Source organism: Rhinopithecus roxellana, chromosome 20, assembly GCF_007565055.1.
Source record: "Rhinopithecus roxellana isolate Shanxi Qingling chromosome 20, ASM756505v1, whole genome shotgun sequence".
Lineage (NCBI taxonomy): Eukaryota > Metazoa > Chordata > Mammalia > Primates > Cercopithecidae > Rhinopithecus > Rhinopithecus roxellana.
The window spans coordinates 16,852,817-16,880,048 of NC_044568.1; the positions used below are offsets into that span (position 1 = coordinate 16,852,817).

At 40.9% G+C, this 27,232-nt stretch overlaps 1 protein-coding gene across 3 annotated transcripts; it reads left to right on the forward strand.

The window, feature by feature from the left end:
* Nucleotides 1-63: 63 nt before the first annotated feature.
* On the forward strand, nucleotides 64-25,948 carry OGFOD1 (2-oxoglutarate and iron dependent oxygenase domain containing 1). 3 transcript variants are annotated; one of them, XM_010365436.2, is made up of 13 exons: nucleotides 64-329; nucleotides 2,126-2,271; nucleotides 7,429-7,475; nucleotides 11,738-11,838; nucleotides 15,351-15,467; nucleotides 16,087-16,178; nucleotides 16,377-16,505; nucleotides 17,115-17,228; nucleotides 19,237-19,316; nucleotides 19,721-20,028; nucleotides 24,002-24,124; nucleotides 24,677-24,735; nucleotides 25,191-25,948. In XM_010365436.2, exons 1-13 carry the CDS (start codon nucleotides 176-178, stop codon nucleotides 25,350-25,352), a joined length of 1,632 nt encoding a protein of 543 aa, XP_010363738.1. In that variant the 5' UTR covers nucleotides 64-175; the 3' UTR covers nucleotides 25,353-25,948. The 3 variants fall into 3 exon arrangements, with proteins under 3 accessions (XP_010363738.1, XP_030781161.1, XP_030781162.1); XM_030925301.1 differs by lacking the exon at nucleotides 17,115-17,228 and having other exon boundaries at nucleotides 69-329; XM_030925302.1 differs by lacking the exon at nucleotides 2,126-2,271 and having other exon boundaries at nucleotides 194-329.
* The last annotated feature ends 1,284 nt before the right edge of the window (nucleotides 25,949-27,232 follow it).

Below are 27,232 nucleotides of genomic sequence, written 5' to 3' on the forward strand. Positions count from 1 at the left end.
GGTGGGATGGCTGCAATAGCTGTAGCTCCCATTGGTAACAGGGTATAGGTTCCGCCTCCTCTTACTTTGGTGATTCCCATTGGAAACACAGTAAAGGGGGCATGCCGGGAATTGTAGTCCCCTCAGGAAAGCGGCGTCTTGATCAGTGTGGCGTGGTTCTGTACCTTGGGAGGAGATGAATGGAAAGCGGCCAGCGGAACCTGGCCCAGCCAGGGTGGGAAAAAAGGGAAAGAAGGAGGTGATGGCGGAGTTTTCGGACGCTGTTACGGAAGAAACCTTGAAAACGCAGGTGGCTGAGGCCTGGAGCCGCAGGACGCCGTTCAGTCACGGTAACCGGGTGCTCTCAGGGAGGGGCCGCCACGCAGGGGTCTGGGGACCTCTGAAAAAGCCCTGGGACTCGCGCGCAGCCCTGGGCAGCGGGGCCGCCAGGGGAGAGGCTCTTGGAGGACTTTGACCACCTTGTATCCTCCTGCCTCGGCTGCTGCTCCCTTTCACTCCAAATTCGGTTTGAATTTAAAAATGTGAGAAAAGGGAGAAATGGAGGCCGGAGAGTTTTGGGAAGCAGAGGGTATGCAAGTGATAGTTGCATTCTGGAGTCACAGATTACTGAGTTAGAGTCCTCTCCCCTGATTGTGCGTCGCCGGGCAATGGAATTAACCTTATTAAACTTCCGTTGCTTCCTAAGTAAAATGGGATAGTTCATAGTATTTACCTCAGAAAGTCGGTGAATGGGAGCAATACACTAATGCTTGCAAGCTTCAGTATATGTTTCCCTGAGTAAGGCCCAATACACATCTGGACAAATACGGGAGTAGCTGATGTCATTTCTCCTGCAAGGGCGTTGCTCGGCTGTCCCAGGAGAGTCTAGCCAGGGCATTTGTCGCGAGCTGCCAGCTTGGCTCCCTAGTGCATTCGTCTCTACGCGCCTGTAGTTTGACTCCATCATGTATGAAAATAAACGCGCGTTGACCAAGGAAAGGAGCCTACGTTGAACGATTCCAGCCTCAGTTTTAAATATCACCTTATGTGTTCAGAGCTCTGCTTCATGCGCCAGGCATCCCTTTCTAAGTTTGCCGTAATTTTTCTTTCCGTTGTCAAGTGCTTTGAAGAGGTGAGTCCTGGAAAACGATGGCGTAGTATGAAAGTGCAGACTGTCTTCTCTCAGTTTCTTCATCTGTAGGATGGAGAGAGTGATAATGTCTCCCTCAGAGCTGTTGAAAAGATTAAATGAGATAATGGGCCTGGGACATGGTAGTGGTGCTGATGATTACAGGATGGGGATCTAGCCAGCCGGAAGCAGTGGGTAAATGTTGGGGTAGAAATCAAGGAATTAGAGGCGGTTATGCCTGAACTGACCTGAATTTTTTTTTTTTTTTTTTTTTTAAGCACAGTAGGTAGTAAATGCCTCTGACAATAACTTAGGAAAAGAAAAAGCAGGGAAACTGCCGGCCAGTATTGCTACTCTCATTTAATGTGCTACCCAAAGTTTGAGAGAAATGAATTAAGAATCTAAAATACATTCAATTCAATAATCATTGAAACACATTTTTAAAAAAAGAGTAGGGGCCGGGCACGGTGGCTCAAGCCTGTAATACCAGCACTTTGGGAGGCCGAGACGGGCGGATCACGAGGTCAGGAGATCGAAACCATCCTGGCTAACACGGTAAAACCCCGTCTCTACTAAAAATACAAAAAACTAGCCGGGCGTGGTGGCGGGCGCCTGTAGTCCCAGCTGCTCGGGAGGCCGAGGCAGGAGAATGGCATGAACCTGGGAGGCGGAGCTTGCAGTGAGCTGAGATCCGGCCACTGCACTCCAGCCTGGGCGACAGAGCCAGATTCCGTCTCAAAAAAAAAAAAAAAAAAAAAAAGAGGAACCTTGATTTAGTGACATCACCCATCACTCATCTCAAGGACTAGTGTTGTAAGCATAGTATCTTTAAAAAGTAGTAGTTCATGGGTAAAGAAGAAAGGTCAGAGCTTATGATTTTTTCCCCAAATCTTAGACTTTAAGTATTAGGTTCCCCAAAATTCATGACCATCCCCTTTTGTATTAGCGGTGCTGTGTTACTTGGGGGTCAAAAATACAAAAGGAAAAAAGCCACAGATAATACTTTCCTTCCAACAGAAGTCATTGTCATGGACATGGACCCTTTTCTTCACTGTGTGATCCCAAACTTCATCCAAAGCCAAGACTTCTTAGAAGGGCTTCAGAAGGAACTGATGAACTTGGACTTCCATGAGAAGTATAATGATTTATATAAGTTCCAGCAGGTATTTATTCCCCTGCCACATTAACTCTTCCAGCTCAGAAATTCACTGTCTCTGAAATCATTCAATACCTTTAGCCTTGAGGTTTTAGGATGAGTTTGCCTTGAAGGGTCCTTGCATTGACATTGTTAAGAGCATGCCTTCATTTAACCAAGCTTACTGAATGTTAACTATGTGTTAAGTGCTATAATTATTATATGGAAGCCTTAGACAGTGCCTGCCCTGTAAGACTTCAAAATCTAGTGTTTTAAGTGCAGGCTCTGTACTCTCAAAGACTTCTCAGTTTCTTCATCTGCAGCATGGGGAAAGTGATAATGTCTTCCCTAGGTACACAGATTTCTATGGGTCTCATGGCCTTGCGTCCTCTTGGATGTCTAGTAAGTGTCTGACTCTTAAGTCCAAAACTAAACTCCTCGTCTTCTCTAAATTTGCTCCACCTGCAGTTTTCCCCATCACAGTTAATAGCAACTTGATCTTTCCAGTTGCTCAGGCCAGAAGTGATAATAGGGGTGAAAGTGATGGTGATAGAGATAGTGAAGAAACAAATTAAGCCGATGAGTGAATATGTTATAAACAAAGGGATTAAGTACATGTGGGTAAGTGGTATGATGATGAAGAGAGTTGTATGTTGGGAGACAATTACCATTTAAGATTTTGAGTTCGGGCTGGGTGCGGTAGTGCATGCCTGTAATCCCAGAACTTTTGGGAGGCCAAGGCGGGTAGATCACCTGAGGTCAGGAGTTCGAGCCCAGGCTGGCCAACATGGTGAAACCCTGTCTCTACTAAAAATACAAAAATTTTCTGGGTGTGGTGGCATGCACCTTTAATCCCAACTACTTGGGAGGCGGAGGCAGGAGAATTGCTTGAACCCGGGAGGTGGAGGTTGTAGTGAGCCGAGATCACATCATTGCACTCCAGCCTAGGCAATAAGAACAAAATTCCATCTTGAAATAAAATAAAGTTTTGAGTTTATGTTTTTGTTTCAGGTGGTTTGCTATATTACAGTATGCTCTACATTGCAGTAGGGCAAAGAGTTAATATTCTTTTTTTTTTTTTTTTTTTGGTGGACAGTTTAATTGGGCAGAAAAGACGATCTCTTTTTTTTTTTAAGGTTGGTTTTTCTACTCTGGAAGACACAGCCTAGTCTAGGTATAGAAATACAGGTCATTGGTTTCCCCAGTTTGGGGGTATATCTTTCAGTGCATGGAGGATGTCACTCTTAGAAATCCTTGTAAACCTCAGGGACATCTGTGCTTCAAATTGGGAAAAAAAAGAAAAAAAAAGAAAAATGAAAAAGGTGAAGATTTTTTTTTTTTTTCATTTTCCCATTTTATTTTATCTGGGATAAGAGAGTAAGTAACGAATTTCTCTCTCTTATTCTTCTACACTAGAGCTGATTGGTCAGATGGATATATCCTGAACTTCCCCAGATCTTTCTGTCTTTGGGCCTTATACACATGACTGAATTAACCAGGATAAATACATGAAAGATATGACTCTTAACAATTCAGAAAGCTGAAAACTAAACTGCTTTCCATGGTAAGGTTGCACAAAACCACAGTTGCCTGCTATTGTGATTATCACACACTTGGCCTCTTGTTGATTTAGGGCCATATGCATCTGATTACTAAAATTGAAACATCAAAATACTTTTTACTTAATGCAATTTGGAAGATTAAAAATACTGGAAGAGGGCCCAGCACAGTGACTCACGCCTGTAATCCCAGCACTTTGGGAGGCTGAGGCAGGTGGATCACCTGAGGTTGGGAGTTCGAGACCAGCCTGACCAACATGGAGAAACCCCATCTCTACTAAAAATACAAAAAATACAGGGTGTGGTGGCACGCACCTGTAATCCCAGCTACTCAGGAGACTGAGGCAGGAGAATCGCTTGAACCCGGGCGGTGGAGGTTGCAGTGAGCTGAGATTGCGCCACTGCACTCCAGCCTGGGTGGTGACAAAGTGAGACTCCACCTCAAAAAAAAAAAAAAAAAGAAACAAAAACTGGAAGATAAAAGGCAAAATAATAAAAAGAGCCTTGGGTGATTGAAAAAAAAAAAAAAGGAGCTGCCATTACTCTGGATCCACATGGAAGTTTGGTGAAACTACTGTGAATAATTTTTACTGTTAATCTCTGTTGGACAGGAACTCTTCACCCTGACAATAGATGTAAAACCTGGTTTCATTCTCCTGCCCCTTTAATCCTCATCCATGCCCTTTTCTTTGCTTGTGGTATGAATTGACTTGATAATTGGGTCTCTGACATCTTCCAACTCCCATAACCAACTCTGTCATTAGGAGTTGCCCAATATTCTGTATTTTTTAAAGCAAGCATTATTGAGTGCATAATTTATGCCATGCTAAGTGCTTTATATTTATTCATTAAATCCTCAAAACAATCCCATTACTATACCTGTTTCACAGTTGAGGAAACTACATTAGTTTTTCTTTTTCTCTGGATCATTCCCTTCAACATAACAAAAAGAAAAAAAGCTGTTAGTTCTTATCATAAGAAAAAAACAAAGTTCTTGACCTAATTTTCCCTTCAGCTACCACCCCATTGCTGTGCTTCTCTTGACAGCAGAATTTCTTATAAGAGTTGTCTGCACTGTGTCCAATTCCTCTCCTGTCAGTCTCTGGTAAGCCCATTTTAATCAGGCTTTTGCTTGTACTACTGCACTGAAACTACACTTGTCAAGGTCACCCATAACCTCCACGTTACTAAATCCGATAATCAGTTTTCAGTTCTTCCTTGCTCATCAGCAGCATTTGACCCACTATATCACTGCTTCTTCCTTGAGACATTTTTTTCACTTTACTTTCAAGTTACCATGCTCTCTTGGTTTCTCTTCTTCCTCAGTGGCCATTTCTTGTTAGCTTCCTTTGCAGGTTTTCCTCTTCCACCTGACTTCTTAATGATAGAGTACTCTGCATCCTAATGCTTGGCCTCCTTCCCTAGGGACACAGATTTCTGTGGGTCTCATGGCTTTGCCTCCTCTTGGATAGCTAATGAATTTCTGACACTTAAGTTCAAAACTAAACTTCTGGTCTTCTCCCTCTAAATCTGCTCCACCTGCAGTTTTCCCCATCACAGTTAATAGCAGCTTGATCTTTCCAGGGGCTCAGGCCAAAAAGGAGGTCATGCTTGATTCCTCTCTCACCTTATATCCAGTCCATCATGAAACTCTGCCATCTCCACCTTCAAAATACAGGCAATCACCACATGACATTTTCTGTCAACAACAGATACAATAGTGGTCCCATAAAGTAACACCTATTTTTACTGTACCTTTTCTATATTTAGATATGTTTAGATACACAAATACTTCCTATTGTATTGCCTGTAGTATTCAGTAGAGTAACATGCCAGGTTGTTCGTAGCCTGGAAACAATAGGCCATACCATATAGCCTAGGTGTATAGTAAGTTCTACCATCTAAATTTATGTAAATGCACTCTGTGATGTTGGAACAACAATGAAACCACCTCACAACAAATTTCTCAGAGTGTAAATGACATGCCACTGTATATCCAGAGAAGCCCACTTCTTACTACTTTCACTGCCAAAAGCCAACACCTGGTTCAAGCTATCTGTGTCTCCCAGGGATTATTCTGTTAGTGTATCAACCATTTTCCCTTTTACTGTCTCCTGCTTAGACAGTCGCTGAAGTCGTTGTATTTTTAAAATATGTAAATGGACCCAAGATAATTAAAAATATGTTCACATAAAAAGTTGTACACAAATATTTATAGCAGCTTTATAATTGCCAAAAAGTGGAAACAATTTAACTAATGAATAAACAAAATGTGGTATACCCATAGAATGGAATACAACTCAGCCATTAAAAGGAATGATGTACTGATACTACCACAACATGGATCCTTGAAAACATTAGGTTAAGTGAAAGAAGTCAGATGCAGAAGGCTATGTATTATATGATTCCATTTATGTGTAATGTCCAGAATAGGCAAGTGGTTGCCAGGAGCTGGAGGGAGGAGAGAAGAGGGAATGACTACCTAAATGGGCACAAGGGTTTCTTTTTGGGGTGCTGAAAAGTTCTGAAATTAGGAAGTGCTGATGATTGCCCAGCATTGTGAATATACTAAAATCTAATGAATTATACACCTTCAAAAAATTGAAATTATGTGGATAATTATGTGTTAGGCAGATATTATGTTAAAAAATGTTATTTCTCAAAAACTCCAATGACTTTTTTTTTTTTTTTTTTTTTTGCTTCAGAAATCATCATGTGAGGCCTCTCATTTCTTTAAGTCAAAGCTAAAGTACTTAAAATGGCTTTAAGTCCCCTATTACTTTTTTTTTTTTTGGACGGAGTTTTGCTCTTGTTGCCCAGGCTGGAGTGCAATGGCGAGATCTCGGCTCACTGCAACCTCCGCCTCCAGGTTAAAATGATTTTCCTGCCTCAGCCTCCCGAGTAGCTGGGATTACAGGCATGCGCCACTATGCCCGGCTAATTTTTGTATTTTTAGTAGAGACAGGGTTTCACCCTGTTGGTCAGGCTGGTCTCGAAGTCCTGACCTCGTGATCCACCCACCTCGGAGTTCTGGGATTATAGGCGTGAACCACTGCACCTGGCCCCACTATTGCCTTTTTGGCCTCATCTCCTACTGCCCTCCCTCTCCCTCTCTGCTCTTGCAATAGCTTGAATAGGCCAGGCATGCTTCATGCTCAGGGCCTTGAATGCTTTATGCCTTGATATTCCCTTGCCACACTTCCCAGCCTCCTTCAAGTCTTTGTTTCACCTCCCTGAAGTCTACCTTGGCCAACCTGTTTATAATTGCAAACCACTCTCCAGGCTGAGCACTCCCCATTCTTCTTTTCCTGGGATTCTTTTTTTCCCTTAGGCACTTCTCACCATCTTTATACTAATCTGCTTTTTGTGTCTGTTGTCTATCTCCCTCAACAGGTGTAGAAACTAGACTATAACGACTTAAGTATTTGTTTAATGAATAAAGCACAGAGGGTAATAACTTGGCAAGTCACAGACCCATCCAGTGGAGGGGCCCTGTATTAAGCAGCCTGGCTTCAGAGTCGGGGCTCTTAATGACAATGCTAGGACCAGAACACTCACTAAACAGCTCTCCTTTGTGTGTCTCTTATTGAAAGAAATCCCTTTTTTTCTCTCTTTTCATGATCAAGTCTGATGATTTGAAGAAGAGAAGAGAGCCTCACATCTCCGCTTTAAGGTAAACAAGTAATCATATTTGTTGGGTGCTAAATATGTGCCAGGCAGAGTAGTAAGTGCTTTAAATGTTACAACGTTGTGTATGTCATATAATTCTTGTTGACATTGTTAACCCACTTTGTAGAGGAGGAAAGAGACCAAGAAATTGAGTTTACATAGCTTAAAATTAAGGGAGCTAGCATACAAACCTAAGTCTGTCTGATTCCAAGGCCCAAGTTCTCAGTGATAAAATGCTCAACCTTGTTAGTAATCAAGGAAACAGAAGTTAAAGCTGGAGATACCATTTTTCACACGTTAGGTTGGTAAATATTAAAAATAAAAACCCTAGTGTTGACAGATATAGATCGATACCTTTATACACTGCTGCAGTCTTTCTTAGAAGATGGTTTTAAAAGATGTATCAGAACCCTTACAAGTATGCATATCTTTTTGTAGAATAATTTCATTTATAAGAATTTATCCTGAGGGCCAGGCGCGGTGGCTTCCGCCTGTAATCCCAGCACTTTGGGAGGCCGAGGCGGGTAGATCACCTGAGGTCAGGAGTTCGAGACCAGCCTGACCAACATGGAGAAACCCCGTCTCTACTAAAAATACAAAATTAGCTGGGTGTGGTGGCACATGCCTGTAATCCCAGCTACTCGGGAGGCTGAGGCAGGAGAATCGCTTGAACCCAGGAGGCGGAGGTTGGAGTGAGCCGAGTTCAAGCCATTGCACTCCAGCCTGGGCAACAACAGCGAGACTCCATCTCAAAAAAAAAAGGAGTTATCCTGATAAAATAAGGATATGCTCAAAGATTCCATACAAGATTATTTATTGTAATATTGTTTATAATATTGAAAATTATATACAAATTTTATGGCCCATGGAGATTTAAACATAATAGTACAAAACATAAAGTGGAAACTATACAACCATTAAATATGATACATATGAGTTTCGACACATGAATGTAGTAGTTATCTATTTTCTCAATTCTAAGAAACTTTTAACATTTTAACATCTCTGGGATCTAGTGTCTCACACAATCACTTTTGTGTCCTACTTTAATTGACAGCATTTTTTTCTTAGTAGTATATAAAATAATGATACTTAACACATTTTTGTCGAGAGAAAAAATAAAACAATACACACACTTTGATGCTTTGCTGTTTTTTCTGACCAATGGATTCACATCACATGATCTTATTTTAAAAAGAGATACACACACCTACATTTGGGTGTCTGTGTGTACAAAGTAAAAGATTTGGAAAACTGGAGTAACTCTTGCTGGTAGGAATACAGATTTTTTTTTTAACAGTTTTTTACTTACATGGGATTTTTTCCTAGTTTCTATAATAAGTATATGTTGCTTTGTAATAGCTGTTTTTCATCTATATGGTATAAATTATTCTCATTATATATTTTTTCTCTGCAATACTTCCATGTATTATAGGCAGCTTGCACAGTTTCTTCTAAATCCTGAAGTATTGCTTGTGTGTTAACTGTAACACATTATGTTTCATATTTACTTAGATTTTTTCCCCCTAAAGAAAGATTATCATGCATTAAAGCATTATCTCCTTAGTTCACAACACCCCTCTGCTAAGCATTTCATGTAGGACTGAGTTACATTCCACATCAAGGGCTTACAGCCAGATGGTGAGCAAGCTGCAACTCCTTAATCATTACAGAGAGCTGATCTTTTTATTACCCACTTGGGTTCTGTGAGTTCCTTCATGAATACAATTAACAAATGCTAACAATGACAGAAAATAAGCCCGTCCTTGTGACACTTTCATAGAATGAGTAGAAGAGCTTTTTCTGGAATTTGTGAAAGCTGATGTTACCAGTAAAGGATTTAAGACTATTAGTTGCTTAAAGTATCACGACTTGAAGAAATATTTATCACTCACATTATCTGAAGCCTGGTTCAGCAGTTTGCTATCCTGACCCATTTTATATGATTTGTAACTCTGCCTTTAAAAGTTATATGGACTGACTGAGCACAGTTATTTTATGGAATGTTCTTTAAGCTTGTTCACAGCTGATAATGGAATTTTTTGGTTTGGGTAGTATATAATACAAAAAGGTATTTCCTAATGAAATCTTAGAGATCAACCTGGAGATTTGATATTTAGTTATAAACAGGACAGTTCTATTTTATGGGAATTTCAGTTATGTGCATTTGGAGTAGGATGATCCAAAAAAATATTAAGTATCTTTGTAAGTGTAATTTGAACTAATGTAAATCTTTAAAAAATGTTTTTAATTCTTTTTTTTTTTTTTTTTTTTTTTTTTTTTTTTTTTTTTTTTTGAGACGGAGTCTCGCTCTGTCGCCCAGGCTGGAGTGCAGTGGCCAGATCTCAGCTCACTGCAAGCTCCGCCTCCCGGGTTTACGCCATTCTCCTGCCTCAGCCTCCCGAGTAGCTGAGACTACAGGCGCCCGCCACCTCGCCCGGCTAGTTTTTTGTATTTTTTAGTAGAGACGGGGTTTCACCGTGTTAGCCAGGATGGTCTCGATCTCCTGACCTCGTGATCCGCCCGTCTCGGCCTCCCAAAGTGCTGGGATTACAGGCTTGAGCCACCGCGCCCGGCCAAAAATGTTTTTAATTCTTTAAGGTTAGTAATAATTCATAATTTCAAAGTTGATTGCCTGAGTGAGTTATAAATTGTGTTAAGAGAGTTCTACATGGAGAGCCAGTTTAGCTGGTAAATGGAAGCGTTCACCATTTTCTATTGGTTTCCTGTTAGCATCAGAACTTCTATGAAAAATTATACTCATTATTATGCATTTAATTCAACACTCATCATTATTGCCATTTAAAGTTGTTTTAATCTTCTAAAACAGTGCCACCCAAGTGTTCATTAAATGGTGGTACCAGTATTATAGTGCTTGTGATTTATAATAAATGTATATTTGGTCTTGGTCTCTATTCCTGGCACAGACCTTTCTGACCTCCTGCAAGGGAAGAGGGGTTGGAAGTTGAGTCAATCACCAATAGCCAGTCACCTAATCAATGATTCCTTCGTAATGAAGCCTCCATCAAAAACCCTAACCAAAGGAGTTCAGGATTGCTGAACCCATGGAAGTGCTGGGAGGGTGGTGTACCTGGGGAGGACATGGTGTGGAAGCTCCACACCCCTTCCGCATACCTCACCCTATACGTCCCTTCTGTCTGACTGTTTCTCAGTCGTATCCTTTTATAATAAACTGGTAATCTAGTAAACAAACTTCTTCTGAGTTCTGTGAGCTATTCTAGCAAATTATCAAACCCAAGGAGGCAGTAATGTGAACCTCCAGTTTATAACTGTCTGGTTAGAAGCATATGGGTCACAACTTGAACTTGTAATCAGTATCTGAAGTGGGGTTGGGGGAAGGGGCACACTGGGGGTAGTCTCATGGGACTAAGCCCTTAACCTTTATTAACCCCTGGTAGAAAGTGTCAGAATTGAATTGAATTTTAAGACACTCAGCTGGTGTCAGAGAATTGGACAGTGTGGGGGGATAAGCCCACACATTGGGCATTGGAAGTGAAGTAAAGTGTATAAAGAAAAACAGTTGAGGCCAGGTGCAGTGGTTCACGCCTGTAATCCCAGCACTTTCGGAGGCAGAGCCATGCGGATCACTTGAGGTCAGGAGTTGGAGACCAGCCTGGCCAACATGGCAAAACCCCATCTCTACTAAAAATATAAAAATTAGCCAGGTGTGGTGGTGCACGCCTGTGGTCCCAGCTAGTTGGGAGACTGAGGCAGGAAAATCGCTTGAATCCAGGCAGAGGTTGCAATGAGCCAAGATCACACCACTTTACCCCAACCTGGGCAACAGAGCAAGACTCTATCTCAAAAAAAAAAAAAAAAAGAAGAAAGAAAAGAAAATATAAACAGTTGAGCTTTCCATTTTAGTGCTGAAACACTTGTCTGAAAACCAGTAACTTGGACTAGAACATTGGTGTGATGAGTTGTTATAACAAAGGCCAAACTGCTGCCTTGAGAGGGCATACTTTAAATTTAGGAGAAAGAAAATACTGAGAAAACATGAACCATTAGAACAAAAACTAACAAAAACAGTGTAGATAGAGATTTACATTTATTTTTCTGGGAACATTAGACTTAAACTATGCAAATTTCAACTGAGAAACATTTCTCAGAATGTCTCAAATGAGATCTGATCTCATTTGAATGAATGTGATCTCCAGGAAAGAAAAGTTGTGGCCTAGATCCAAATTGTTGTGGCCTAGATCCCACACTGTGGCATAACAAATTTTCTTTTGTTTACATTTCTAGGAAAATTCTGTTTGAAGATTTCCGGTCCTGGCTTTCTGATATTTCTAAAATTGACCTGGAATCAACCATTGACATGTCCTGTGCTAAATATGAATTCACCGGTAAGGAAGATAAAGACCTGGTGTCTATAAGATTTAAAGGCTTTAATTCAACATGAATGGAGAGATGGTATCTGTGCATCAAAACATTCAACTGAATGTCCCTGCAAAGCATCTGGATCTTCCTGATAAAGACCCAGTTCATAGACAGAAATGCCTACCTTATTGGAAGGCATAAGCAGTGGTTGTCTTTCAGAATATGATGAAAGCTACCGACCATATTTTCAGCAAAATCCCCATGACATACATACACATCAACTGTACATACAATATCAAGAAATTCAGAGTGATATATAAACTCTATTCTTAGACTTCCTAAGGAATAACCATCTCCTTCAGTGCTATTTTCCCTTCTCTTTTTTATTTTGAAGGCAATAAGTGAATGCATTCTTAAAGGAAAAAAAAAATCAATATTGTAGGTATATAGTGTAAAACCATGATAGCCTTCTTCACCTTCTCCCTGCTCCCTCTTCTCTTCAGAGGTACCCATTGTCACCAGTTTGGGATGCATCCTTCCATTTCCCTTTCTGAGCATATAAATGGTTTTTTTTTTTTTTTTTTTTTTTTTTTTTTTGGATACAAGCTTGGTTTTTCACCCAGAAGGAAAAGGTTTTTTTCTTTTTTAAATTTTACTAAATAAAATAATCATTTGAGTGTGCTCTCATACCCTGTCCTGGAAGTATAGATGGCTCACAACTTTTAGAGGATGACTTGGTGATACATAGGATCATAGGATATCTTCATTTACTGCCATGTTTTCTTTTTTTTGTTTTGTTTTTTTATTTTTTGTTTTTTTCGTTTGTTGGTTTGTTTTGAGACGGAGTCTCCCTCTGTCACCCAGGCTGAAGTGCAGTGGCACGATCTTGGCCCACTGCATCCTCCACCTCCCGGGTTCAAGGGATTCTCTTGCCTCAGCCTCCTGCGTAGCTGGGATTACAGGCATATGCCACAACGCCTGGCTAATTTTTGTATTTTTAGTAGAGTTGGAGTTTTACCAGTTGGTGAGGCTGGTCTCAAACTACTGACCTCAAGTGATCCACCTGCCTTGCCCTCCCAAAGTACTGGGATTACATGTGTGAGCCACCATACCCAGCCAGTATCTTTTTTTTTTTTCTTTGAAGTAATTTCAAACTTGCAGAAAAGTGGCAAGCATAGTACAAATAATTTATTTTTTCCTATTTTACTTGAGAGTAAGGTGTTGGCATGATGTTCTATGACCCCTGAATACTTCAGTAATTTCTACAAGGACATTCTCCTACATGATAATCATAAACCATCAGAATCAGGAAATTAATGTTGATGGCTTATTCGACATCAATGGATTATCTAATCCCCAGGCTCCATCCAGGCTTCATTATTTGGTCCTTTATAGCAAAAGGACCCAGTCCAGGATTGCATGTTGCATTTAGTTATAATATTGTCTCTCCAGCGTCCCTCAATCTAGAACAGCCCTTACATCTTTCCTGGACTTTCATGATCTTTATGCTTTAGAAGACTTACAGATGAGTTATTTTGGAAAACTTTCCTCGGTTTGGGATTGTCTGATGTTTTCTCATGATTAGATTCAGGCCATGTATTTTTGGCAGGATTACAGAATTGATACTGTGTTCTTCTCACTGTGTCAGGTGGTGCATGGTTTCAAATTGTCACATTATTAGTGATATTAACTGTGATCACTTGATTAACGTGGTGGCTGACATCAGGTTTTTCCACTGTTCTTTTTCTCTGTCGGTATATATTTTGTGGGGAGATACTTTAAGATTATGTAAATATCCCATTTCTCATCAAATTTTGATTTGCTTATTTTAGCATTCTCTGATGTTTCTTGCTAAATTATTACCATGAAGGTTGCCAGATGGTGATTTTATAACAATAATTTCTCTACATTTGTCATTCCACTCTAGAGAAGACATTTCTCCCGATATATTTATTCATTCGTTTATATTGGTATGGATTTATGGATTGCTATTTGTGTAATGAGCATGTTATCAGTTACTGTCATTATATTGATGCTCATACTGTCCCTGATTTATCAAGGAGAACCCCTTCAAACTGACTTCTGTGTCCTTTTGCTATGTCCCCATCGTTCTTTTTTTTTTTTTTTTACTTTCTGCAAAACAAGATTTTCCATGCCAAGGTCCTAGAATGGCCTGGAGTTGGCCATTCTTCCAAAGAATCCTGGTTCTTTTTAGTGAAGAATGATACTTAACAATCAAGATCTGGACTCTTAAATGTCTTTGCTATTAGGGTGTCACTGCTCCCAGACCCTTTCAGTGTGAAGAGGTGGTAAATATCTGTATGCATGTACATACACACATGGATGCACACACATACATTTACATTTGGAGTGTATTTCTTTTTTTTTTTTTTTTTAGACTGGGTCTCACTCTGTTGCCCAGGCTGGAATACAGTGGCGTGATCTTGGCTCACTGCAACCTCTGCCTCCTGGGTTCAAGCTATTCTCCTACCTCAGCCTCCTGAATAGCTGGGATTACAGGCATGCACCACCATGTCCTGCTGATTTTTGTATTTTTAGTAGAGATGGGGTTTTGCCATGTTGGCCAGGCTGGTCTCCAACTCCTGACCTCAGATGATCCGCCTGCCTTGGCCTCCCAAAGTGCTGGGATCACAGGCGTGAGCCACCGGCATGCCCGGCCTGTATTTCTGTATATAGATATATAAAACTATAGATATAGGAAACTGAATTCACATTGATTCCTTAAGTTCCAATTGAACACCACAGGGTTCATTCTAGATTTCTGCATTTCCGTATTTGTAACTCCCTTCTTGAACAGTGAGAAACCTGACTCCCATTATCTTCAATGTATTTATTTATTTATTGCAACACTCCCTCCACGTGTAATTGGTTGCAGTTCACCATAGCCTTCCCTCCCTCTCAGCCTGCACAGATGCCTATCTTGCTAGCCCCACGACATGCCTTTTAGAAGTTTCCCTCATGAAATTAATGGGAACAAGTGCAAAAGATCCATGTACAATAATGTTCATTAAATTAGTCTTTATAATAGCTAAGAAATAGAAACAACTTAATTAACAAATAGGAAATCTATTAAAGGGGGGAAAGAGTTAAGTTCATAATCCATATAGTGGAATAACTACAGCCATTAAAAGTGATGCCAATTGTGTATATTGATAGGGAAAGATACTTGCCATGTAATTTAAAAAGCAGGACACAAATAGCCACTGCTGGATGCTACTCTTTTAAAAAAGTAAATACATATATGCAGGAAAAATACTGGGAGATTATATGTAAAAATATTGTTCATGGTTGTATCTGGATCTAATTATGTGCTCTTTAGAATTTTTAGAGTTTTCTGTATTGATTTATTTGTTTACTTATAAAAGAGGAGAAGTACGTGTCATTTTAAAGCTGGAAGACATTTAAAGCTGGAGCTGACATTATAGTTGAATGTCAGATGGACTGATATTAAATGCAGAGTCAGGTGTCAGCTGGTCACTGTCTGCAGGGATCTAAGGTGTGCATTAAACTATTGCAGATGCCCTGCTGTGCCATGATGACGAACTGGAAGGGCGCCGGATCGCCTTCATCCTATACCTGGTTCCTCCCTGGGACAGGAGCCTGGGTGGCACCCTGGACCTGTACAGCATTGATGGTAAGATAAGTATAAGTGCATGCACTTCACCACCAGTGGCCACTTCTGAGTTAAAGCTGAGTTGATTCAGTATCATGTTCTTATATACAATGTCTGTACTCCTCAAAGGAAGTGGAAGCTATTTATTATAGTGACTACCTCAAGAGGAATAAATGCCAGCCCTGACAACCACCTCTTTAAGTTAGACTTGAAAATGACTCCAGAGATCAATTAGAATCCATTTAAGATGAGAAACAGTCAGACCGAGCTTCTGAATACTGATTGGGGAAGGGTAGAGTATATATAAAGCTGCTTGTGGCTAAGAATCTGCCAGGACCAGTCCATTTGACAGAAAGTCAAGGTTTTTTTGAATGTCTAGCACCAGAAGTTGACTCCAGGAAACTTTGAGGACTTATTCCAGCCCTTCTCAATAATAGATGGATGGTGTAGTAAGAACAGATGCCATGTAGTCAGACTTGCAAGTATGAGTGAAACAGATGGAAAGGGCAGTATTTCAGGGTCTGAAGGGCACATCTAGATGCCCTGAGAAGTTTGGAAATTGTCAAGAGTAAAATGAGGCAGCCTGGAAGTGGTTAATGATAATGAACCACATTTATGGATGTGTTCTCTCCTGGTGCAGAACACTTTCAGCCGAAGCAGATTGTCAAGTCTCTTATCCCTTCGTGGAACAAACTGGTTTTCTTTGAAGTATCTCCTGTGTCCTTTCACCAGGTAAAGATTGTAAGCCACAAATAGAGTCCCAAGGATTATGCTTTTTAATCACCCATTATCCAAACATGACAGCTTCCTGTTAGACTTGTTATCCGATGTTGTTTTAATGCTTAGCATGGAGGACCCTGAAATTAATGTGCATTGGCGGTAATCCCCCTTATTCTTCGTGTTCATGTGCTCCTGGGCTTGTCCTTTCAGGTGTCTGAAGTCCTGTCTGAAGAAAAGTCACGTTTGTCTATAAGTGGCTGGTTTCATGGTCCATCGTTGACTAGGCCTCCTAACTACTTTGAACCCCCCATACCTCGGAGCCCTCATATCCCACAAGATGTAAGAAGAATTGCTGATATCCTTATCTTAGGAGTTATAGCATATCATTTGTTTCTCTGATTTTAAAATTAGCTGTTCCTTTTAATGAAACTGTACCTTGAGCTTGGCCCCGCCCCTTTCCACTTCTCTTTTTTTCTTCCTTTTTTTTTTGAGACAGAGTCTTGCTCCATTGCCCAGGCTGGAGTACAGTGGTGCGATCTTGGCTCACTATAACCGCCACCTCCTGGGTTCAAGCGATTCTCCTGCCTCAACCTCCTGCGTAGCTGGGATTACAGGCGCCCACCACCATGCCTGGCTAATTTTCGTATTTTTAGTAGAAACAGGGTTTCACCATGTTGGCCGGGCTGATCTCAAACTCCTGACCTCAATGATCCACCCATCTTGGCCTCCCAAAGTGCTGGGATTACAGGTGTGAGCCACAGCACCAGGCCTCCACTTTTCTTAAGTAAACTTTTGATAGTGTCTTTCTCAAGCAGAGTTTTCCAGTACTTTAATAGGAGAAACTTATGAAGTGAGGATTTGCATGTATTTTATTACTGTGAAATGATGTAAGAGCAAAAGCAATAGGAATTATTAATTCACATTTTGCATCTGCTGCCTCTTCATAAGCATGAGATTTTGTATGATTGGATCAACCCTACTTATCTAGACATGGATTACCAAGTTCAAATTCAAGAAGAGTTTGAAGAAAGTTCTGAAATTCTCCTGAAGGAGTTTCTTAAGGTAGGTAGGCTTAGCGTATGTTGTTCTGAATATTTTGTTTGGCATGCAGTTTTGCTTCCTGAATGGGTGAATAGGCATCACTGGGGAGTTTTTGTTTTGTTCCTGATTAGAATGTTTATGTCATTCCCTTTCTCAAATGAAATACAGAAGTGATGATAACACTAACAGTATCAGCGGTGTGCTTAGTGGGTTAAGAATCCCTTGGGTATTCCTCAGTTTTCTAGAGTCTTAAACACACATACACACACACACAAGCTTCCACCCTGAGAAGGAGTTGTGTGTAGTTAACCTTTCTATTCATCTAATATGGTGCTTCTTATTACTTTTAAAAATAGATTACTAATAGAGCAATATCTGTTGATGAACGTTTGACAGTGATGAGGCAGCTTCTTATAGTAGAAAGCGATTAGAAATCAGAAGACTGGCTGGGCGCAGTGGCTCACACTGTAATCCCAGCACTTTGGGAGACCGAGGTGGGCAGATCATCTGAGGTCAGGAGTTCAAGACCAGCCTGGCCAACATTGTGATACCCCATCTCTACTAAAAAAAAAAAAAAAAATACAAAAATTAGCCAGGCATGGTGGCATGCACCTGTAATCCCAGCTACTCAGGACGCTGAGACAGGAGAATCACTTGAATCTAGGAGGCAGAGGTTGCAGTGAGCTGAGATTGTGCCATTGCACTCCAGTCTGGGTGATGGAGCGAGACTCCGTCTCAAAAGAAAAAAGAAAAAAAGAAATCAGAAGACCTATTCTCATGCCCTGGCTCTGGTTTTACTAACCTGGGCAGATCACTAAATCACTCTGGGTATTTATTTTGTCTTCAGTTAAACTGGGATTCATATGTGCCTTGTCTTTCTCACAGAGTTGTTGTGAGGGCCAATAAGATAGCTTTTGCTGGCATGGCACTTTACAGTTGACTGTGGGTCCCATGGAACCATGGTCCCAAGAGCTGTTCTTCCATGAAAAAAGGTTGGGAGACTCTACATCCTGTCTCTCTCTAGGAATTGTATAGCTGACATTAGCATATTAAGATTTTGAGAAGTATTATAGTAAATAAACTGAATACCCTATTCAATTGAGTTTACCTAAACCATGCTATGGGATCTTTCCTTTTTCACACATTTATAACTGACAGGACTGCTTGGGAAACTGCATTAAACAAATAAATGGGAAGCCTCTTGTGGGGAATATTTTAATAGATTAACCAGCTACCTTGTGTCGTACTTAACTTTTTGAATTTAAAATGGTTATTAAATTAGGGGCCTAGAGAATCTGAATTGTTATACAGAGATTGTCATGGTAATGACCTTGATTGTAATGCAGTTTAATTTTTTATCCTCACAACATCTTGTGAATTGTATTATGGTCTGTATTATGATCCTCATTTTATAAATGCAGCAGTTTGGGAGGTTGAGCAGATTGACGTAAGGTATATAACTACTTAAGAGGATGAACCACAGTAGCACTCAGATCTCTTGACTAAAGCAAGCCGATGATGTATCCAGTCTTCACCCTGGCTTTACCACAGCAGGAGTAGGGGATCTTGTATGAAAGGAGTGAGAGTTGGCCAGGCGCGGTGGCTCTGGCCAACTCCCAACACTTTGGGAATCCAAAGGCAGATGGATCACCTGAGGGTCGGGAGTTCGAGACCAGCCTGACCAACATGGAGAAACCCATCTCTACTAAAAATATAAAATTAGCCAGGCATGGTGGTGCATGCCTGTAAATCCAGCTATTTGGGAGGCTGAGGCAGGAGAATCGCTTGAATCCAGGAGGTGGAGGTTGTGGTGGGCCAAGATCATGCCATTGCACTCCAGCCTGGGCAACAAGAGCGAAACTCTGTCTCAAAAAAAAAAAAAAAGAAAGAAAGAAAAGAAAGGAATGACAATCAACTGCACCTTTTAGGAATTAGCCAGATTGATGTTTGGCAGAGCTGCTGTACCTGCCAAACCGTGTGGGGTAATAGGGAGATCTGCTGACTGCTGCTTTATCTGCTCATTTTCTAGCCTGAAAAATTCACGAAAGTCTGTGAGGCCTTGGAGCATGGAGATGTGGAATGGAGTAGCCGAGGTCCCCCTAACAAAAGGTAGAACCTGTCATCTGAGATATTTGCTTCTACATTCAGCACCTATAACTTTTTTTTATAACTAGTAAAATGACAAAAAGCCTAAAGGAAAAATACACTGAGGTGATGACAGGCAATTCATGAAAGAAAATCAAATAACCAACAGGAAAAAATACACAATCATGCACCAAGGCTCACACCCAATAATAGGACACTTGCCCTAATGATGTTTTGTTCTCAGGGACATCCAGTAGCAGGATGTCCTAACCAAATCCTAAGAAAATCTCACTGTTGTAATAACTTATGCTTTAGTAAGCTGTGCCAAGATTTAGGAAGAGCGGTACAAAGCTAATGATCAGCTTTTATCCCATGAGTCATTTTACATCTGTGGCTTTGCTGAACAACTTGACATTGCTGTTTTTCAGGTTTTATGAGAAAGCTGAGGAGAGTAAGCTTCCTGAGATATTGAAGGAGTGCATGAAGTTATTTCGCTCTGAGGCACTATTCTTGCTGCTCTCCAACTTCACAGGCCTGAAGCTTCATTTCTTGGCCCCTTCGGAAGAAGAAGAAGAGATGAATGACAAAAAAGAGGAAAAAGCCGCTGATAGCACTGAAGAAGGGACTAGCCATAGTCCTCCTGAGCCAGAGAATAATCAGACAGCCATCAGCAACAGCAGCCAACAGAACAATGACCAGACAGACCCAGAACCAGAGGAAAATGAAACAAAGAAAGGTAAGCTGTTGTTAGGATTTGTCCTCACTTACCATTAACCATTCACCATTCAAACGTATTCATTCAGCAAACATTTACTGAGCATCTACTGTACCCTAAGCCCTATTTCGGGAGCTGAAGAACAAAACAGACAAGGTCTGTGGTCTTTGGGAGCTTACATTCTAGTAGAAGAAGACAGAGATTAAATATATATACAAACAACAAGAAAATGTCAAGTAATGATAAGTGCTATGCAAAACATTGTAATAGGGTTATATGACAAGAAATGACTGAGTAGGCCGAGCATCGTGGCTCGCGCCTATAATCCCAGCACTTTGGGAGGCCAAGGCAGGCGGACCACCTGAGGCCAGGAGTTCGAGACCAGCCTGACCAACATGGCGAAACCCCGTCTCTACTAAAAATACAAAAAAAAAAAAAAAAAAAAAAATTAGCCAGGCATGGTGGTGAACGCCTGTAATCCAAGCTACTCGGGAGGCTGAGGTGGAAGAATCACTTGAACCCGGGGGGAGGAGGATGAGGTTGCAGTGAGTCGAGATTGCACCACTGCACTCCAGCCTGAGCAACAGAGAGAGACTACAACTCAAAAAAGAAAGGAAAGGAAAGGGGAAGGGGAAGGGGGAAAAGGAAATGACTGAGTAGCCTCTTAAATAGGTGATCTAGAAAAGCCTCTCTGAGGAGTGCCATTTAAGCTCAGATCTGAATGTAACAGCCTAAGAAAACTTGCTTTAATTTGGACAGACAAGTAGAAGAAAATTATTACAAGTAGAAGTTTAATCATCTGCAACCAATATGGAGAAGAGAGAAATACAAGAAATTTAAGAGGTAACACTCCTGTGAAAATACTGGCACCATTAACCAAGTAGCGACAAATTCAGCTTAGATGTTTCAGCATTTATTACTATGTCAGATGAGAATATCTGTCACCCAGTTTACCATTCCCTGCTTCCACTCAGATTTCTTGAAAACCCTGTGCAGTTTGGTTTGAGATGCTAACTGAAAGCAACATAACTCATTCTGTGGCCTTCCAAAACCGACTGACCAGTCACTTTGGCCACTGCAGATATTTAGAAAAACCAGACCCGGGTAGCTTTTTCTGTGCTGTTTTAATACACAGGGTAGCCTTTCTTTGAAAGATTAGTTTTCCGTGTTAATTGATACTGGCATTTATGCCCAGACCCTAAGAGGAACCAGAGTCAGTATCCATGGAGTCTCAGTCTCAAAGGGATTTTTTAAAAACCTTATCCACTTCTGTTTGATTTTTTTTTTTTGTTTTGTTTTTTGAGACAGGGTCTTGCACTGTCACCCAGGCTGGAGTGCAGTGGCGCAGTCACAGCTCACTGCAGCCTTGACCTGGGCTCAAGCGATCCTCCTGCCTCAGTATCCCAAGTAGCTGGGATCACAGGCATGTGCCACCACACCCAGCTAATTTTCTTGATTTTTTTTTTTTTTTTGTAAAGACGGGATCTTGCCATGTTGCCCAGACTGGTCTCGAACCCCTAGGCTCAAGTAATCCTCCCATTTGTTCTGCCAAAGTGCAGGGATTATGAGCGTGAGCTATCACACTTGGCCAAAATTTGTCCAGCTCTATTCCTTTTTTGGTTTCATTTTTATGGGAACCTGCAACTTAGGATAAAATCTATATGGGCAGCCAAAAGATGCTTTATTCCATTGTTGAGCATCTACTGTATACAAGAGGCTCTGGGCCAAAGCAGAGTAGGGAATACAAAAGTGAATGAGAAACGTCACTGATTACAAAGTTTACCATCTTGAATAGAAGCTATAAATCTTGGCAAAAACTATCAAATTGCTGGGCATATGATAGCAGTGCTAAACATTGGCATAGATGGGACACATCTAGTGAGATAACATTACAGACCTGATAACTTTAAGATGTTTTTAAAAGACTAACACATCAATTTCAGAATGTTTAGAAAACAAGCAAAAGGAAAATAATCATCTATAAGTGGCCATATTAGCATTTGGAATATATCCTTCCACTGTTTTTTTTTTTTTTTTTTTTTTGCTATGTAGACATATACATGTATGCACATATGGAGGGTATATTTTTACACATGTATTTTTTTTTTTTTTTTTTTGAGATGGAGTCTCGCTCTGTCGCCCAGACTGGAGTGCAGTGGCCGGATCTCAGCTCACTGCAAGCTCCGCCTCCCGGACTTACGCCATTCTCCTGCCTCAGCCTCCCGAGTAGCTGGGACTACAGGCGCCTGTCACCTCGCCCGGCTAGTTTTTTTGTATTTTTTAGTAGAGATGGGGTTTCACCATGTTAGCCAGAATGGTCTCAATCTCCTGACCTCATGATCCGCCCACCCTGGCCTCCTAAAGTGCTGGGATTACAGGAGTGAGCCACCACGCCCTGCCCACCAAAGCAGTTTTATATATCTGCTTTCCAACATAGCATTTCTAGAAGATTTTATTTCAAGAATGCCACAACTAAAAGTTTTGAAAAACACTGTTCTCTAGTATAATTTTTAATGCCTGCAATCTATTGGATCAGATGACCTTAACCAGTCCTGTGTTGAGCATTTAGATGTTTTCCAGTTCTTCGCTGTCATAACAAACGATGCAACCATTGTGTCTTCAGAATGCTTCTCAGAAGTATGGTGATACATCAAAGACTGCTCAAAATTTTAAGGCAGTTGCCAAATTGCCCTCCCCAAAACTTGTGTCGGTCTGCACTCTCACCAGCATTGTACATGATATTTTCATTCTTCCTAGCAAACTTTTATTTTCTTTTCCAACTTACTTATTCTTTAGGTGAAAATGGCATTTGCCTATCATTGACTAATGGTGCATGGTTGTATATTTTTCCCTATTGGTTACTTGATTTTTTATCATGAGTTGACTGTCATTACCTCAGTGTATTTTCCTTTGGGCTTTTTGTCATTTTATCAGTTATAAAAAAAAAAAAAGTTACATATAGGAGTATTAACCTTTTTTTTTTTCTGAGGCAGAATCTTGCTCTGTCACCCAGGCTGGAGTACAGTGGCGTGATCTCAGCTCACTGCAACCTCTGCTTCCCAGGTTCAAGAGATTCTTATGCCTCAGCCTCCTAAGTAGCTGGGATTACAGGCACACGCCACCATGCCCAGCTACTATTTTCGTATTTTTTAGTAGAAACGGGGTTTTGCCATATTGGCCAGGCTGGTCTTGAACTCCTGACCGCAGGTGATCTGCCTGCCTCAGAGGGGTATTAACCTTCTGTTTAACAGGTTGTAATAGTTTATTTTTTAATTTTGTTCAGCATGGTTTAAATTTTATAAAATATTTTAGTAATCAGGTCTTTGCCTTTCCTGGTTTCTACTTTAGGTAATAACATGCTGAGAAATCTCTAAGGTTAGATAAAATAATAATCATGTTTTATATATATATGTATTTTTTTTTGCAACTAGATTTCTTTTCCATCTGAAATTTATTATTATAGAGAGAAATCAAAATTCAACTTTTTTTTTTTTTTTGTGAGATGGAGTTTTGCTCTTGTTGCCCAGGCTGGAGTGCAATGGCACAATTTCAGCTCACCACAACCTCCGCCTTCTGGGTTCAAGCAATCCTCCTGCCTTAGCCTCCCAGGTGGCTGGGATTACAGGCATGCACCACCACGCCTGGCTAATTTTATATTTGTAGTAGAGACGGGTTTTCTCCATGTTGGTCAGGCTGGTCTCGAACTTCTGACCTCAGGTGATCCGCCTGCCTCGGCCTCCCAAATTGCTGGGATTACAGGCATGAGCCACCGTGCCCAGCGCCAAAATTCAACTTTTTTACCCCAAAATAGAGCTGGTAATTTCTGACAATCTTTTATAAGGCTGGATTGGTAGAATAGCACTTCAGTCAAAGGTTTGAAAGGAATGGTTTCCCTGTATTGCTGTATCATTCCTAATTATCATTCCCTTACAATCTAACAGTTCTATCAAGGTTATTTTTTAAAGTTGCTCGTCCTTTTTTTTTTCCTTCTTAGAATCAAGTGTCCCCACATGCCAAGGGGAACTGAGGCGCTGGAAGACCGGTCACTACACTTTAATTCATGACCATAGCAAGGCTGAATTTGCCCTAGACTTAATTCTCTACTGTGGCTGTGAAGGTAAGAGAGTGGAAAGCAGTGAATTATTCCCCATAGGAGGGGCAGTCTCTTCTGAGGGACCCTTTCCAGCTGAACCAATTCGTAAGTTATTTGCCTAGTTCAGAATCTCACATCACAGGATCTCAAAGTCGAAGGGATTTTAGGGGTCATGAGTTCCAGTCTCCCAGTTCAAAATAGGATTTATATCTGTGACTAGGGAATGGGGAGATGGACCATGCCATAATTTTCCCCTAAGTGTGCTCCCAGATCTATAGATTTTATGTAATTGCCTTTCTGGGAAAATATTTAGCATTTAATTCTCTCTTAATTTTCTTATTCAAAGTTTTTTGAAATAAGTCTGCATTTCAGTTGAACTGTCTCAGGAAATTAGGCATTTAGGGGAAGGGAATCCATGACAAACTAGATGATAATAAGTTCAAGCTCATAAGTCATAGAACCAGTTACTGCTGAACTCCCAGATCGCCCACTGCAGCATGGGATCAGTGATTTAAACAGATGATGCAACTCTTGCAGTGAGGGCTTTCTGAATGCTATTTGTTTTTCTCTTGTAAGGCTGGGAACCAGAATATGGTGGTTTTACTTCTTACATTGCCAAAGGTGAAGATGAAGAGGTAAGTTTCTTCTGATAGCAAACTATCCTTTTTAGTTATTGAGAATGCTTTCATTTTTCAAAGACCCAATTTTTATGACCTTTTACCAATGTCTTTAGCTAATAAATCTGTTGGTCTGCCAGGCAATGGTACTAATTTCTAGTAGAAAATACTCAACATGGAGTAAAGATGCTAAAGGATACTCAGTAAACATTTATTTTACCCTCCTGAGAAATTCCAAATTAAGAGCCTTGTGGTGCATTGCCACAAATCTTACAATGTATAAGAAATAAATGTAACAGGTAAGTACCTTTCTAGGTATATGCTGGAATAGGGCTTGTTGGAAAATGGCTTGACAGCCACCCCTAGTAAAGGTTCATTCAGAGGACCCCTCTATCCCCAGATTAAGTGCTTGGTATGGAAACCCTGTTCATGGTTAATCATGCAAGAGTTGAGAATAAGTTTCTCTTTTTCAGCTGCTAACAGTGAATCCAGAAAACAATTCTTTGGCATTGGTCTACAGAGATAGAGAGACTCTGAAATTTGTCAAGCATATTAACCACCGAAGCCTGGAACAAAAGAAAACCTTCCCAAACAGAACAGGTTTCTGGGACTTTTCATTCATATATTATGAATGACAGCACTGGACAAAGCTGAACAAAAACGTGACCCTTCGTCAGTACTGGGAAGTCTGGAAGAGCTAAGCATGGAGTCAAGGAGAGCTACATGGTAGCTTGCCTGACAGTGTTCTTAAAACTGGTTGTCTTTTACTAGGACTCATAATGATTGTCCTCAACCAAGACCTTGAGTTTGGAGCTACGTACTTATCTCTTGATTAAAAAAAAAAAAAAAAAAAAAAGTTGACTTTTTTTAAACATTGAGTCCTTCTTTTTCCATATTGGCTTCTTTAGTTAATTTTTAACTTCAATTTTTTTTTATTGAGGTAAAATATTTATAACATAAAATTGACCAGCTTACCCATTTTTAAATATGCAATTCAGTGGATTAAGTACATTCCCCTTGTCCAGCTATCACCATCATCCATCACCAGAACTTTTCCATCTTTCCAAATTCTGTGCCCGTTGGACAATAACTCCCCACCCCGCTTCCCCTAGCAACAGCCATACTTTTTGTCTCTGTCATCAACTTCACTACTCATATTTCTCATATAAGTGGAATCATTCAGTATTTGTCCTTTTGTAACTGGTTTCACTTAGCATAAAGTCTTTAAGATTCATCCATGTTTCCAGCGTTTCGGTTTTTTTAGAAAAACTCGTAAGTTATTGCAGCCAGCCATGGTAGCTCATGCCTGTAATCCCAGCACTTTGGGAGGCCAAGGCAGGCGGATCACCTGAGGTCGGGAGTTCAAGACCAGCCTGACCAACATGGAGAAACCCCGTCTCTACTAAAAATACAAAATTAGCTGGGCGTGGTGGCACATTCCTGTTAATCCCAGCGACTCAGAAGACTGGGGCAGGAGAATTGCTTGAACCCAGGAGGTGGAGGTTGCAGTGAGCCAAGATTGTGCCATTGCACTCCAGCCTAGGCAACAAGAGTGAAACTGAGTCTCAAAAAAAGAAGGGAAAAAAAAAATGATTGCAGATTTTGTTCTTCTCAATCATGCTGGTTTAGAAAATTACAGAGCCTTACATCCTGATCATGCTGGGCCTTAGAATTCTGACCCAGTGAGTCATCACATTTCCTCCCATTGCCTGTGGCCTTGTTCCACCATGACTCTCACAGGACAGTGTAGGCTTAGATAATGTGTAGTATTACTCCTTTGGAAAGGGTCTGGCCTACCATCACATGCCCCAAGAAACTTCTGGTTGGTAAAGAAGATAGGCTGCTTATTGCCATGTGTAGTCACTTCCAAGTGCCCACTGCCTTTCCATCCTGGAGTTGTGGCCTTTGTATAATTAAATGATTCTAGCCTCACATGTTGCTTCTGTTTTCCTAAATACTGTAGGGTCAACTATATAACTAATTGCTTTTTTTTTTTTTTTTTTTTTTGAGACGGTTTCACTCTGTCGCCCAGGCTGGAGTGCAGTGGCGCGATCTCCGCTCACTGCAAGCTCCGCCGCCTCCCAGGTTCACGCCATTCTCCTGCCTCAGCCTCCCTAGAAGCTGGGACTACAGGCGCCCGCCACCATGCCCGGCTAATGTTTTTGTATTTTTAGTAGAGACGGGGTTTCACCGTGTTCGCCAGGATGGTCTCCATCTCCTGACCTCGTGATCCGCCCGCCTCGGCCTCCCAAAGTGCTGGGATTACAGGCGTGAGCCACTGCGCCCGGCCTGCTTTTTATTTTAAGAGATGGAATGCTAAAAAGCCACATCAGAATGCCAAGAGGCTGTGCATCTTGTTAATTTTTTTTCTTGAGCTGTTCCAGGGACTTATATCATAATTACCTATGTGTGGGTATGCATGGGTGGATGAAAGATGCTGTTCTCATTCCATCCCAACAGTCTCCTTCTTCCTTTCTCTTTTTTACATTTATTTTTAGCTTTTGCAGTAGCATTT

Coding starts and splice junctions, on each gene's coding strand:
- OGFOD1 (XM_010365436.2), top strand. CDS start 176: ATGAATGGAAAGCGGCCAGCGGAACCTGGCCCAGCCAGGGTGGGAAAA. Junction 20,029..24,001: donor GGAAAATGAAACAAAGAAAG/GTAAGCTGTTGT, acceptor TTTCCTTCTTAG/AATCAAGTGTCCCCACATGC. Junction 24,736..25,190: donor CCAAAGGTGAAGATGAAGAG/GTAAGTTTCTTC, acceptor TCTCTTTTTCAG/CTGCTAACAGTGAATCCAGA.